Here is a 15,362-nt window from a genome sequence, read left to right as displayed (position 1 = left end):
AACACATTGACCCTTAAGTGGGGACGCTCCACCTTTGATCCTTCCGGCCGTTTATGGCCCCAGCTCCAGGTGGGAGCAATTATCTCAGTCGGGCGATTTCTTTGACTCAGGCCGCCAAAGGCGACCTTTACAATCCACATCCTTAACTCGACCAAAATACGGTTATAATTTCCTAGTACGTTATAATACAACTGTTAAGCTCTGCGAAAAGTTCACCAACACCTTCAACAACCAACTAACACCCCTAAAATCTAGATTTTAGTAACTTGATCGTGTATTTTTTATTACAATATTAAACAATTAAACTTCTTTTAATTGTAATAAGAAATGAAGAAAAAGACAGAAATGATGCTACTGTAAACCTTGATATATGAAAATCATATTCAATATGTATTTTATAACATTCATATTATGTTAAATAGGAACTTAAGAAGGGCAAAAATACTCAAAATTTGTATCCCCTAAATGAAAGTGTCTTGTTGAGTGTATCTTCCAGAAAAAACTACTATATAAATTTCATTAAATATAACATTATTTTATAAATATTTATATTTTGGCAAATATATATTAAAATTTTCTAACTTTAAATTTATAATAAGAATTTTATTTAATAGTAATTCATAATTAACATATGGATAACCACAGTCAAATAAGGTCAGATGAACTATTGTGCTACATTCTGCATAATTTGGACTAAAGGTACAGGAGGGTCTAATGATGTGTTCACTTGTTTATAATCGATCAGCGCAAATCGCAACCGTCAATCTCGTAACGGTCAAATCGTAACGGTCAACTCTTTGATAACAGGTGCGTGTCTGGGAATTGTAACGGATAAGTTACGGCGGCGCTGATCGATTATAAACAAGTGAACACATCATTAGACCCTCCTGTACCACGATCTACCTTTAGTCCAAATTATGTATTACAGTAGGTATGAAATTTAGCCTTCTAGTCAAACAGTTAATCTGGCCTCATCCTTTGTAATTAACCTTATTGAATTAATTCAATAAGGTTAACTACAACTAAAACTTAATTAATCTTTCATTGAATGAATAGTTCAGTTTATATAAATATCTTTATAAATGTAATAATCTTTTTATAATTGGTTTAAAAAACTTCATTCCTGTAATTTCTTACAGGAACAACAGCATTATATACTTTTCTTTCAATGCATCCTGCCATTGTTAGTAATTATCCAAGTCCTGAAACTTTTGAAGAGGTCCAGTTTTTTAATGGCAGAAATTATTATAAAGGATTAGATTGGTAAGTGTTCTTAGATCATTTTTAAACATATATAAAAAATGTCATAGTAAAATATAATTTTATGGATTTACTTTTAGGTATATGAATTTCTTCCCAGTTCCTAAAAATTCCACAGATAAATATTTATTTGAAAAAAGTGCCACATATTTTGATGGTGAACTTGTACCAATGAGAGCTTATGCTCTGTTACCTTATGCCAAACTGGTAACAATTTTAATAAGTCCTATTAAAAGAGCTTATTCCTGGTATCAGGTTAGTTATTTATAACAATAATTATGATTTTCAATTTAAACATTTCTTTATAAAACTATATTCTTTTTAAACAGCACATGAGAGCTCACAGGGACATCACTTCTCTGAACTATAGCTTTTATGAAGTTGTCACTGCTGGCGATCATTCCTCTAAAATGTTACGTGAATTAAGAAATCGATGTCTTAGTCCTGGAATGTATGCCCAGCATTTAGAACGTTGGTTAAATTACTATCCACCTGTACAGGTATGGTCACTTTATTCACTTTTTAAATATATTAAAACAAAAAGAAGCACACACATACACACAAAGTTTTGATTTAAAATAGATGAATTCAGTATTTTATTATATTTGTTCAGGTGATATATTTTTTTTAAATATAAATCATTGAAAAGTCTCAATAAGGTAATATTTTTCGTTTTTTAAATAATTACAAATTAATTCAAAAATATTTCTTTACAATATTATTAACAACTTCATAACAAATATACTTGTATATATATTATATACATATACCATATTTACTCAAATATAAGACGACCTCGCATATAGGACGAGGTGTGACTTTAAAGATCAAAATAAAGAAAATTAGTTTTATTAATACAATTCTAATTTTATTTCATTTAATCATAAGTAAAACATCAAATGAACGTAAATGCACATATTGTCCCGCAAAAATTGCTAGCATTTTAAGCTTTAAGGAAAAATCTTGTAAAATTGACAACATAATTTCTACATGTAAAGTTGGACAATTGGGAACCTTTTTTGCCAATTCGTAACAGTCAAATCCACTCTCCTTCAATTACACTTACGAGTTTCTCTGAATTCTGATTTCCAAATAATCATCTGTGGGAATGGATTAAAACTTATATTGTGCTCCCGTGTGATTTTGGAATTTCAATCTGGAATTCAATTCAAAAGCTTTGCTTTTCCTATTATTACTTATCTTTATTCCTGACAATATATGAGAATGATTCAAACAACCCAGATAAAATACTTGTTTTTAAATACAAGAGGGTAAGCATCCAGTAAAAAATGCGAATACACAATTCACAAAAATTATTTGCAAAAACGCAAAGAATCTTTTGCACGTATAGAACGACCTAGGATTTTGACATTGTGATAAATGAATAAAAACCTTATCTTATATGCGAGTAAATATGATATATATATATCAACATCCTGAAGCCTGATACTGATGTATTGATACTAATCCCAACTCTTGCTGTAATCAATCATTCTGCTTCAGGCTAGTTCTTTTCTTTCAGAATGTTCTAAATTTCTAGTTTCTAATTATTAATTATAGCATAATAGCCCAATTAATTACGGCGAGAGTTTGGATTAGTAAGACATGAAATAAAAAAAAATATTTTTTCTTATATAATTGATTATGTATTGTTTGTTTATTTTAGCTGATGATAATAGATGGTGAAGAACTGAAAGCTGATCCAATTTCTGTTTTAAATAATCTTCAACATTTTCTCAAAATTAAGCCATTCTATGATTACAGTGAGCATTTGAGGTAAGATAATATTTTTAAGCATAAGCTTCTGTAAAAATAATCATTACTATAATTTATGTTTAAACCTAACTCATTAATCTTTGACTCTATCTTCAAAGTATGCTGTTGTTTATGTTATAATGTTTAAAAATTGGAATTTACAAATTAACAAAAAGAATTATAAACAAAATTAAGTTTACAGATAATCCCATATTTTATCTTCTTAAGTCTTCTTATAGAACAGTTTATTTCATATTTATATTATTCTACAAAAAATTTAAGAAGTTATCTGAAGATGGGATCTAAGGAGTTTCAAAAATACTTATGCAGTTTTAAAATATGGCTTTTTTTAAAGGTTTACTAATTGAATTGTTCTTCTTCAAATAACAGATACAACATATTGAGATACTAATTACCTCAAATAATTCCTTCAATTAAATTTTAAGTTTTTAATTTTGATAACTAAAATTTTTATTCTAATATTGTGAAGGTTACCACTACAGCAATATCTTGTTAATATCAATCAAATGAAACAAATTTTACAAGTTCAGATTTTGACAAACAGTAGGAATTTATAATCTACAATTTTTTCAAATTGCAGCCCAATTAATTGATTAATTTTGATTTTATTTTTGGTTTTGGTGTAAAGGCCAGAATTTTAATAATAATTTTTAGCAATTGTGGCTAATTTTGATGTTTAACACTAATGTAATATTGTTTGTGACAGGCAATTTGCAAATTGTAATGCAATATACAGTATGTACCATAACTTATTTTTCCAATGTTAAAATAAAGTAAATTAATTGTAATATTTCTTATAGCTTAATATACACTGGTGTACAAAACTTAAAAAAAAGAAAAAAAACAATCATTGCTTTTGTCATGACTCTGCAAGAAATCACCTAGGAGACATAAAATTCAGAATATAGAAACAGTATTTTGTACTTTAAAGGAGGAAGAAAGCATACTCATGCAAAAATGAATAGAATGCATACAGTATGGAATTAAAGCCCTCTTTTTATTGTAGACTTGCATTGCACGTGCTCACTGCATGCATTTTGCGTGCCCTCACATCAGCTGTGATTTCTTCTTCCTGCATACAAATTACCTTTCTACTGAAATTGGTGTTCATTGTACTGATTGCTACAAGCCCTTTTCTACAATTTCGTGGCTGTCTGCTTAAAAATTACATTGTTACTTAAGTTTTGCACACCAGTGTATTTTGGACTAATAAAAGCAACTAATGTCACTCTTTTATTAAATAAATTATTTATATGCACAAAAAAATCAACAATCTGTTATTACACCACAGGTAATTATTCCAAATTTTTTTTTGCCAGGGGTCCTATATATATAGAACAGATAAATAGATATATATCTATCTGTTATTTGTTTTTATTATAAACATATCTGTATATATAATACATATTTCAGAAAATGTGGATAAAGTACTTGTCCATCTTAACACTTTTTTTTTTTTATCAATCAGTCATGTTGTTATTGTTCAAGTGAAAGGCAAAAGTCTAAAGCATGACTACCTTAGATAAAAATGTCTTATAGTGGGATACTTTTGTAGCAAACACAATTTCTTTGTCACTATCCAACTTGGGCTCCATTCCAACATAGTATACACATCATAAATCAAAGTATATCTGCATTTATATATGTTACCGGCAAAACCTGATTTTACGCCAAACTAGTTTTGCCTAGGCCAAACTAGTTTGGCGTAAGCATGTCAGGCCAAACTAGTTTAAAATTATTATTCAAGTATATTAATGGTTAAAATAAAATTAAAAGGCCATCAATTAGATGAACAATATTTATTCAAACAGTCTACTTAATAATTATGGTAATTTATTAGAATAGGTTAGTGTGAATGTATGTCTCTTTAATTTGAATAAATAAATCCGGTAGACTTCCTCACAGCTATTGCTGTGAGGAAGTCTACCGGATTTAGTCTACCGGAAATTAAAGAGAGATACATTCACATTACAGCTACCACATCTGACATTGAGAAGAATAGATTAGGTTAGGTTAGAATGCATGTCCCCACTGTTCCCTGTCTTCTGATTGCTGGACTCAGAGACGAGCCGCCACGTAGGGTAACATTAACCCCGTTTTTTATAATTAAGTAGACTATATTTGAATAAATATTGTTCATCTAATTGATTGCCTTTAAAATAAAATTAAACCATTAATAATTCTAAACTAGTTTGGCTTGACATGCTTACGCCAAACTAGTTTGGGGTAAAATTGGGTTTTGCTGGTAACATATATATGTAATTCTATACTAAAATAAGCATCATAAATGTAATTAAGACTATATTCTAAAACATGTTGAAATTATCATTATGAATAAAAAATTAACATTCCAAAATATGTTTGTTTAAAAATTAGTCATGAAGTATTTCTTCACTTCTTTGTGGTTTTTGAAAATTAAATTGAAGAAAATGAGATTTTTTGGTATTTCCTAATTTATGTAATTTTGAATGAACAAAATATTTTTGTTGCCTAATAGGACTCAATTCAGTTGATCTGGAAGTTGTGAAGATTTCAGTTTTTTGTTACAGAAAAACCAAAATTGACATGAAGCACTTAAATGGATAGAATCTAAAATTTCAAATTTTAGATTTTACTGGTAATTTGAGGGGGGAAACTGCATTTTCATTCAAGTTTACTTGAAAGATGAAAGACTAAGATTGTGAATAGTTAGTATGGGACAGAAACTTTTTCATAATTAACATTAAATAATTTTTACTTGGGGTGGTAATTTCTTCCAAAAAAAAGTGCACAGCTTGATTTTTCAATATGTAATTTATATCCTACTCAATATCTAGTGTGAAGAATGTTTTAATGCTAGATATTGGAATGTATCAATAAAGGGATATTAATTAAATATGCCAAGTGCACAACTTGATTCAGTTTTGTTAGATATAGAGCCTTTTGCCTTAGGGCAGTAGATATATGTAAATATAGAAACTGAAATTTTAATTATATATATATGTCTTAGTAACAAATTACATATGCATTTTATGATGATTTGCATTGTTTACATATATAATTATATAAGATTGAACAAATTAATATAGATCAAACTAAAACAATTATTGAAAATTATAAGCTTAGGATATATTCTTTAAATTTTATCATCGGTTTTTTAAATTTAATGACTGACTTACTTATTTTCCTTTTGCTTGAAAGGTATGATCCAAGGAAAGGTTTCTTCTGTCAGGTGACTCATCGCAACAGCACAAAATGTCTGGGTCGCAGCAAAGGAAGACAATATCCTCCGATGGACCCAAGAGCCGAGAAGTTCCTAAAAGCATTCTATCTGTCACACAACGTCGCTCTCTCGAAATTATTAAATAGACTTCGTCAACCAATTCCCGCCTGGCTGGAAGATGATTTATCACACAGATGAAAAATAATAAAATAAAATGCAATGTATATACAAATGCCCTTCGGATGGTTTGGCCACAAGTTATTTTGGGGAAAACTTTTTAAGTTTGTCTTAATGAACAGTGAGGATTCATAAATAGATGTATTGTATATTGAAATTATGTATATTCGGAGAGTACTCATATATATATATATATATATATATATATAAATTTATATGTAATATATCTCTGAAGAAAATTGCCAGTATTTTGATCACATAATTAGTATACAGATATTTATTACTTCATTGGCAGCTCAAAATTATCATAAGAGTGCATCAAATTTCATTTACGATTGATTTAAAATATATTAAAAGATATAATTTTTCCATTTCTCTCGTTATGTTATAAAGAAAAAAAAAGGAATTATTGTTAACATTTTTTTTTACTTGAATCAGTTCATATGATCATTGTCACATCACTGCATAGTCATTATAAAGGACCAATGTCAATAAATTAAAAATCAAAGCTTTTATATAGAAAATTATATTTTACAAATTAGATCTGTCATCTATTTAAAACTGCAACAAATATTTGCAAGGAAAATTTCTTTTATAAACTTTCTATGGTAATATGATAAAAAGAAATTATATATATGTACACACACATACACGTACACAAACACATAGTCTGTTAATGTATATCTGTATATTTATTGTACATTACACAAATTTAATAGGCCATTGTTGAGAATTTGAAATGTTCTGTTTTCTTCTTTCATGTTTTTAGCAAAGATTTTTAAGAAAAATATGAAAATTTGCTTAGACAAATCTGTGGTAGAAATACATGTTATCTTTACTGTTTTAATTTATAAAAGCTCTATAAATGTGTTGTTATATAGTGCTTTCGAAGATTCGAGAGGTCTCGGGTAAAAAATTTCGACCTTAAAACTATTGGGCGAGAGTTCGCTCGGGTAACAAACTAAAAAATTCCACCACGTAACGGTTTCTCGACCGGTATACTCTCAGAAATGTAATTTAATTATCGTGCCAATAATTTATATGTTTTGGTATTATTATGTTACAAGACAGCAAATCACGTTTGTAAACAACAAGAAAACCTTTAATATATTTTTGAATTAATTTTAGCAGTAAAAAATGAATCATATCAATAATGTTCTTCCAATAATATGTTGTATACCATTTGAACAGTGTCATTTACTAATATATATATACATATAAATGCCTAAAGGTGCTATTGTATGCTAGCATTTAATTTATATAAAGAAGAAAAAAATGTCTTGTTTGGACAATGCAGTTGCAGATCTAAGAAATGGATTTCAAAGAACAAAATTCTAAATATTGCTTTCTGTGAAAGCTGTATTAGACTGTGAAAATAGGAAATATTCTGTCTGTCATTGACACAGAAATAAATATAATTAAAATAAAATAATTTGTCCATTTCTTTTTTCCATTTTAAAAACAGTACGGTTTTGAATCAATGCCTAATAATTTAAATAATTAATCTGCTTAAGAAAGAACGTAAGTAAAAACTAACCAAAATCTCTTTTTAAATCAAATTTCTCTACGTAAATATCCAATTTAAGCAATTTTTATATTAAATTTTACAAAAGATTTGCCGGAAATCAAGAGATTTCAAAATAAATTCAGCTTCGATATGTACAATACACAAACAATACACTTGCAAGTTGAACGTTTGAAAAATGTCTATGACTCAAACTATGGGGAAAAGTGTTTAATTTCCCTTTAAAAATGCATACGTACGTATTGTTCCATACGAAAAATGTAAGTAAGAAACAATGTTGCCGTCCGATGTGTTTTCTAGATCGTCGATAAATAATAAAATTCGACTAATCAATGAAACTTCCTGCGTAATTAAACACGGAGAAAGCGAAAGATATCGTCCGATACGATTGTGTACGAACGAGTAAATAAAACTTCCGCATTAATATCGATCCGAAGATTAAAGATAAAAATCTTTTCGTTTTCAATAAAGTCGATCGCGCGACAACATGGAAGTCGATAAAAATGACCTCCAGATACGAGGAAGTTAACTCTGTTCTATCCATTCAGCCAATCGGTGTTTTAGGTCGAACACACGAATCCGTGACGTAAAAAACTCGAAAATAGGACATTGTATTGACGACTCGTTCGGGATGTCATGTCTTAAAACGTTAGGCGCAGTAGAAAACGATGGAAAATCGCCCGTTTACGAATAGTTTACGTGGTGTTTTGTTTTGAAACACGCGAAACTTCGTCTTGTCATGTTTGTGGTAGTCGAAGTATTAGCAATTGTTGCATTAGTACACAGTGTTGCAGGTAAGTGTATGGCAAAATACCTCTACCGAAATAATCGCGTAAATCTTTCTTTATTTAACGTTAAGACGTTAAGTTTTAATCTTAGTTAAGTAAAAATTTAACCATTTCCTTACTCGCAATAAATTTTTTACCGGGGGAAAACTACTTCTAATGTTAGCTATAACATAATTAAATCTTGTCTCACTGGTTCTTCTAGTCTACAACCTTGTACCGCATTCATATTATTTACGTTTTTACATCTTTTGTATGCAATAAACGTATAGAAAATGCGGTCTAAAAGTTAGAAAAATCAAAATTTTTAAGTAGATTTCGAATAAAATAGACCTTCGTTCTGTTAAGGAAGCTTGCTTAACACAGTAACGAAAGAGGAAACATCCGGCCGAAATATAATTAAACAAGTATTATAACATTAATTAACGGAGTTACTACATTTTTAAATGGTTTAATTGTGTTAATGATAAGAAAAAATATTGTAATCGGGGACTGACTTCTACAATTTAGTTCACGTCTTGGAGCGAGTGATGGATCGACATTATTGTCTCCTTTCGCGAAAATTTTCGAAAACGACGCGGAAAACGGACATAATGTCTTCGTAATTCCCTAATTTCTTGTTATCGGTAGATAAAAATCATATATATATATATTTTTCCTACGTTCGGAAAAGCACCAGTGCAGAAACAAGCTCAAGGTCGACGAGTATGAGGCTCCATACCGTCAATTCTGTAGAGAAATTCATGCCTAATTTCAATTTCTATCGACTCGGTCGGCTTAATTACTTTGCCACTGCATTAATTACAAATTAAAGAAAATACTAGTTAGATTCAGCACGGCGCCGAGTAAATTTAGGTTACAGCTTCTTCGTTCGAATTAGTATTTAAGTCAATGTTCTAGGATATGGCTATTTTATGAAGAACAATGGTCAATTTAACTGGTAGGAAATTCAAATTTAGTATGATGGCTTAAGCATGTATAATGCTAACTGTTAACATAATTCAGTTTAGTAGAAGGAAGCTACTAGGTAAATCATCATTAAATGTTACTTTATATAAAAAAAAAGTATGCTGTAGTCAATGGTAATTAAGTTAACGTCAATTAAAATTCGGTAAATTTATCATTTTAAGTCGTTAAAGCCTTAAAAAAAACGCGCACAAAAGCAACAATTCATCATCGTTCCGCTTTCATCGACGATAATTTTCTCATTCTGTAATGACATTTAAAATCACAAGGTTTTGTGTAGTGTGTATTTGGGCGTAGTATTAATATTAATTAAGTTTGGACCGCTTTACAATTCTAAACGGGTGATTATTTTCTGGTTTCGTTTTCATAAAAACTAGACATGTTAAGAAAATGCAAATTAAGTTCATTCTGCTTGATAAATCGGAGGGGTTACATGTTAAACTTTCCCACCCTCGGTAAACGTTGGCACTCCCATATTTTCGAATCGAGTTGGGAGTTTTCAAAATGTTTAAAGAAAAATGTGGAATGCGGAAGAAAGAGGCAGAGCGACTTTTTTTTTCTTTGTATATGATTTCTTTTAAATATTCTACGAGATGAAATGATTAAACGTGATCTTTAAGATCCCGCTTTACGACCGCTGCCCTCCTCCAGCTAAATCTCAATTATAATTACGAAATGCTATAAAAATTAATTAATAATTATTTTCTTAATTAATTAAAGCTTTATTTCCGGGAATTTATAACATCGAAAGTACGAGATGTCGCGGCTCGATTTACGACGTCTCGTTTAACGACCGATCAATTTGATGACAAAAGTGGGTCCTGCCGTGTACGGAATATCGTTAGAATAAGTTTTAACGCGGAATACGATGTCGAATTGATATTTTAGCGTGATTTAACGAAGCAAAGTGAATCGGTTTCGCAAATTTTCACGCGATAATTGCAGAAAATGTTACCTTTAACCTTTCGGAATCAGGAATCGTGCATGGCTGCATTTAATAGCTGACACCATTTACTATAAATAATCGAAAGAAAATTGAAGCATCTCTTTTTTTTGTTTTGTTTTTCTTTTCTTCCTTGCAGAAGCAGTCATCGTTAAAACTACAAATGCTAACGAAAACGTTACTTCCACGCCACTTCGCCTTCGTTTACGATGGCCCGGAAAAAATTTCCGGACGTCGACCATTCCAACCGCCACTTCCGCGGCATCGAAATCAACGATACAAATTCAGGAGGAAAACGTTACTACAGAATCCGTAACAGAACCCGAAAATACGAAGACGAGCGCCGAAAACGTCTCTTCCTCGACCGAAAATTTGGTGAAATTAAACGAATTCGGTAGCGCGACCGAAAGTTCGCCATTTCCGTGGAATTATTCGACCGTCCCTTCTATATTTAGTAATTACTTCTTCAAAATTTTCCCAACCGAGACAATAGACAATAGCGAAAACAAATTTTCGATGTCGAAAGAAGATAACGTTACGACTACTTCTCCGGAGAATTTTTATCAGGAAGCAGAAACGACAGAAATCGTTAAAAAACAAACCAGTTCACCCGGCTACGAAATACCCGTCGTGGATTTCGGTTCGACGGAAAAAGTGGCCAACGTAAACTTATTTAATCCCTCTCAACCAAAGAATAAAGGTGAGGTTAAACCACGAACCGATGATCTACAGCGTCCAAGACGTTGTTTATACACATTTTCATTAAAAAAAAAAATGATTCGTTTAAATCCACAGATGACACCTCCAGTTCGACTAAAGAGGTGCACGTATCCTCCGGAGGGACTTACGTTTACGTGGTAGGAATCGTGGGCATCATCCCTACGGTTGGAGTATTTGTGTGGTGCATTAGGCACGTGATGTCGAGGCCACAAAAGGTATAAATAGAAATGGCGTCGACCGTAGATTCGATCGTGTAGCATTTTAACATTTTTATAATTGCAGAATAAAGACGCGACACCCAAAACGACCACGTATTCGACCGTCGATGTGCCAACTAACGAATCGCACGACGATGTTACCGCTATAGTAAGCAAGGATCAAACGCCGGATAAGGTAAGCGACAGAAAGAAACGACGTTAAATAAAAAAAAAAGTAAATACGGGAACTACTCCATTGTGGTGTCCTATTTTAGTATTATTCGGGTAAAATCTGTGCGAAAACAAATATTACGGTTCCGTTTTCAAACAAAACCACAAATAATTAACGTCTGTTGAAGGGGGGAAAAAGTAGAGGAAAATAAACATATTTAAAAAGTAGTATTATAATAACAGGGTTTTTTAAGGTCATCGTGTGTAAATTAGGCCATTATCATCCCTCTTGGCTATGATTTTTCGTGTTGTTATTATCGATAATGATCTTTAGATGTCACTTGTAACATTTTCGGAGTTAATTTATCGTTTCTTCTTTGTTCCAGTACGATTATTCTTCCGTAGAAACGAACTGGAAAAGAATAAGTTTAGAGTATCCTAGACATAATTTAGACCTTTTAGAAATATTAGGCGAAGGTAATTTTGGAGTCGTGTGGAAAGCGGAGGCGGTAAATATATGCGAATCCAGGCACACCGCCATTGTGGCCGTCAAGACTGTTAAAGGTCAGTTACTCGATAAACACGAGAAATTTTTTCTATACAAAAATTCTTTGTACGCTAATTTAAATGGGAATTTTCAGAAAATGCGCAGTATAAGGAGAGACAAGAGTTGTTGAGGGAATTATCGATTATGCAAAGATTCGATCACCATCCAAACGTGGTGAAACTGCTCGGTTGTTGTACCGAAACTGGTAAAAATTTTGATTTAAAACGTATTTTTTAAATTACTTTATTTAATTAAAACGGATATATTTTTTTAAATTTAGAACCATACTTTTTAATAATGGAATTTGTTAAGAATGGAAAACTTCAGAGTTTTCTCAGAGAACACAGAAATAAAAGAAAGTATTATAATAGTAATGGCACCAGCCATAATTTAACATCCAGAGACTTGACAATGTTTGCCTATCAAGTAGCTCTCGGAATGGAATATATAAGCAGTGTCGGGGTAGGCAAACTAATTGTTTTCGTAGGATAAATCACTATTTTTTTCTTATTTTTCTTACATTATATATATGTGTGTGTGTGTGTTAGGTGATCCACAGAGATTTAGCTGCAAGAAATATTTTGGTGGATCATAACAATAATTGCAAAGTTGCCGATTTCGGACTTTCGCGTTATTTCGAAGACGGAGATTGCAGCATATACGAACAGAAAACGAAGGTAAGATGCCGTAAATATCGATAAAATTATAAGCGTAACTATTATTTTCACACGAGAGAATCTTTTAGGGTGCTTTACCCATACGTTGGATGGCTCCGGAGTCGTTACATATGAGCGTGTTCACTACAAAAAGCGACGTTTGGGCATTTGGAATTCTGTTATGGGAGATTGTTACTTTAGGTAAAATAATGTTTGATATTTATAAAACTGTTTTAAAGATATATATATATATATTTAAAAAATGCTTACGTTTTCTAGGATCAACTCCTTATCCGGGAATGAGTGCCAGGGAAGTTATTCATCACGTGCAACGAGGGAATACTATGGAATGCCCAGACCATTGCCAATCGGAATTATACTCCGTTATGTGTGCCTGTTGGATTACGAATCCGAATTGCAGACCGACGTTTACCGTCTTATGCAAGAGATTAGAAAATCTTTTGCAAGTTCAAGCCGGATACGTGGATCTCGACCATTTTCCCGAAAATAATTATTATAACTTATATCAAAGTCCCGGAGAAAAAGTGTGAACTGTTTTACGACCGAGACCAAAGATGGAATTTTTATAAAAAAACATATCTTTGATTGGAAGATCAAACTGTTTCTAAAGTAGATCTATTTATTGGTTCGCATTTTAAATCACCGTGCAACAAAGATTCGTACCGAGAGATACAGTTATGTTATTCAAGATTAAAATATTGTAAACGATATAAAATACGATTTTAATCACGAAGAAGAATAAGAAAATTAAAAAATGGATGCCGGCGATACTCTGATATCAAATTTAAACGGCGAACAACCCGAAGAAAATAAATAAACAAAAAAAAAAGTTTACGTCCTGAAATTAAGAGTTTTCCCCATGTATTTCTACCATCAGATAAGCAAATTTACTATTTTATAAAATGCATTTTTTTTCTATAAATTATTATGATTATTAATTGTAAATATTTTGTAATTGATAAAAATGACACATGCAATAATCGAGTGTGCAATTTTATACAAAAATCCAATGTAAATTGCTATTTTGATATAAATAGAAACAAAATATTCTGTTTGTATTTAGAATATATCGCGTTGTGCATAAAAATCGTTCCCTGTCGTAACACCTACAAAGAAAATACAGTCTTTAACTGCCCTATTAATACACTGTAATAAATGATCGGACACGTGCATTCTTTTTAAAATTAGTAGGGCCTGAGAGAGAGGCAACGTTCGAAAGCCATGAAAACATATGAATAAAAATAGATTTTTCACCAATTATTTAAAAAATCTTTTAATTTTGTTACAAGGAAGGGGTTTAAAAACTAACTTTTGGACTCCTACTGTGTCTGGGACAAGGACAGTCCTTCCCTTCCCCTCTTGCAGCCCTTTGCAAACCTAACAATTAGTGTCGAATTATCTCACTAATTTATGGAATATTAATGAAATAGGTTAATTAATTTTATGAAAAAAAATCATTCCATAAAATGGGGGGGGGAGTTCTTAACTTGCATGTAATTATTATACTCGTAGTATATTAAATATTGTAAATTGAAATATTTTAATCCATACAATAATCCGGACTTAAGTGATTGTAAATGACTAATAGGATTTTATCACCATCAGATTAATAATAATAATAATAATAATAATAGAAATTTATTCCATCGCGCAATCATCCTTTGTTCATTATGATAAGCGAATTTCCATATATTATTAGGTTAAAATTAATTACCATTGTAATAAGCGGAATATAGGTTTATTTATGGAAGAAACAAAAGATATCTATGAATTCGAAACCTAATTTTTTATTACTTTTATTTATTTATTCTATTGTTTAAAAAATAGATATTTTTAGCGCCTTGGAATTTAGGATAACTTTAAAATTAAACAAACATTACAAATAAAAACAATTAATAAATGAATAATTGATGTATTTCCGGAATTTAAAACATGGAGGAAGTCCTAAAAAATGATAAATTAGAACAATATCATCTCTATTATTATTATTATTATTATTATTATTCCAATTGGAATTGTTAATTTGTAAAATTGTTTATAAGGCATGATCAAAAGTGATTTTTCTTACGTTCACGGGAAATTAAAAATGAAATTTTAAATTAGCGATAACTCAAATGCCATTATAAAACAGGAAGTGCAAAACTGGAATTTCTATTCATCAATTATAACAGTTTCTAGATATTTTATGCCCATTTTCTTTTAAATTTTCCGAGGAAACTACCAATTTCATTTAAAATGCCCCTTTAAAAAATAAATTATTAAATATTTTAATCTGTTAGTTTTTCTTATTCCCAAGAATAGTCGTGCGTATAAATACTAAAAGCGGTCTTATTATCGTTCTTTTATCAGTAAGAACCGGACTCTTTCTTGCTTGGGCAGACTTTTATCTTCTCGGTTGATCGCTTTAATATTCTCC

The 15,362-nt window shown here is 30.7% G+C and overlaps 2 protein-coding genes across 2 annotated transcripts in view; both read left to right on the top strand.

The window, feature by feature from the left end:
• Nucleotides 1-7,847, top strand: part of LOC136971373 (bifunctional heparan sulfate N-deacetylase/N-sulfotransferase-like) — a 66,822-nt gene extending 58,975 nt beyond the window's left edge. The window contains exons 13-17 of the mRNA XM_067265817.1: nucleotides 1,140-1,263; nucleotides 1,341-1,515; nucleotides 1,590-1,760; nucleotides 2,927-3,036; nucleotides 6,217-7,847. Of these exons, the coding sequence (XP_067121918.1) occupies nucleotides 1,140-1,263; nucleotides 1,341-1,515; nucleotides 1,590-1,760; nucleotides 2,927-3,036; nucleotides 6,217-6,436 (800 nt within the window). The 3' untranslated portion in view covers nucleotides 6,437-7,847. The remainder of the gene's footprint in view (nucleotides 1-1,139; nucleotides 1,264-1,340; nucleotides 1,516-1,589; nucleotides 1,761-2,926; nucleotides 3,037-6,216) is intronic.
• A 556-nt stretch (nucleotides 7,848-8,403) lies between these two features.
• LOC136971369 (tyrosine kinase receptor Cad96Ca-like) lies at nucleotides 8,404-13,993 on the top strand. The gene is made up of 10 exons (XM_067265809.1): nucleotides 8,404-8,734; nucleotides 10,774-11,334; nucleotides 11,430-11,569; nucleotides 11,637-11,747; nucleotides 12,109-12,286; nucleotides 12,364-12,474; nucleotides 12,550-12,731; nucleotides 12,818-12,946; nucleotides 13,015-13,126; nucleotides 13,205-13,993. The coding sequence occupies exons 1-10, from the start codon at nucleotides 8,680-8,682 to the stop codon at nucleotides 13,474-13,476; spliced, it is 1,851 nt and encodes a 616-aa protein (XP_067121910.1). The 5' UTR covers nucleotides 8,404-8,679; the 3' UTR covers nucleotides 13,477-13,993.
• Nucleotides 13,994-15,362: the final 1,369 nt, after the last annotated feature.

Source organism: Centruroides vittatus, unplaced genomic scaffold, assembly GCF_030686945.1.
Source record: "Centruroides vittatus isolate TY-2023 unplaced genomic scaffold, ASM3068694v2 contig_2480, whole genome shotgun sequence".
Lineage (NCBI taxonomy): Eukaryota > Metazoa > Arthropoda > Arachnida > Scorpiones > Buthidae > Centruroides > Centruroides vittatus.
The sequence above is the reverse complement of the archived record's forward strand: the minus strand, read 5'-3'. Positions and strand labels throughout refer to the sequence as shown.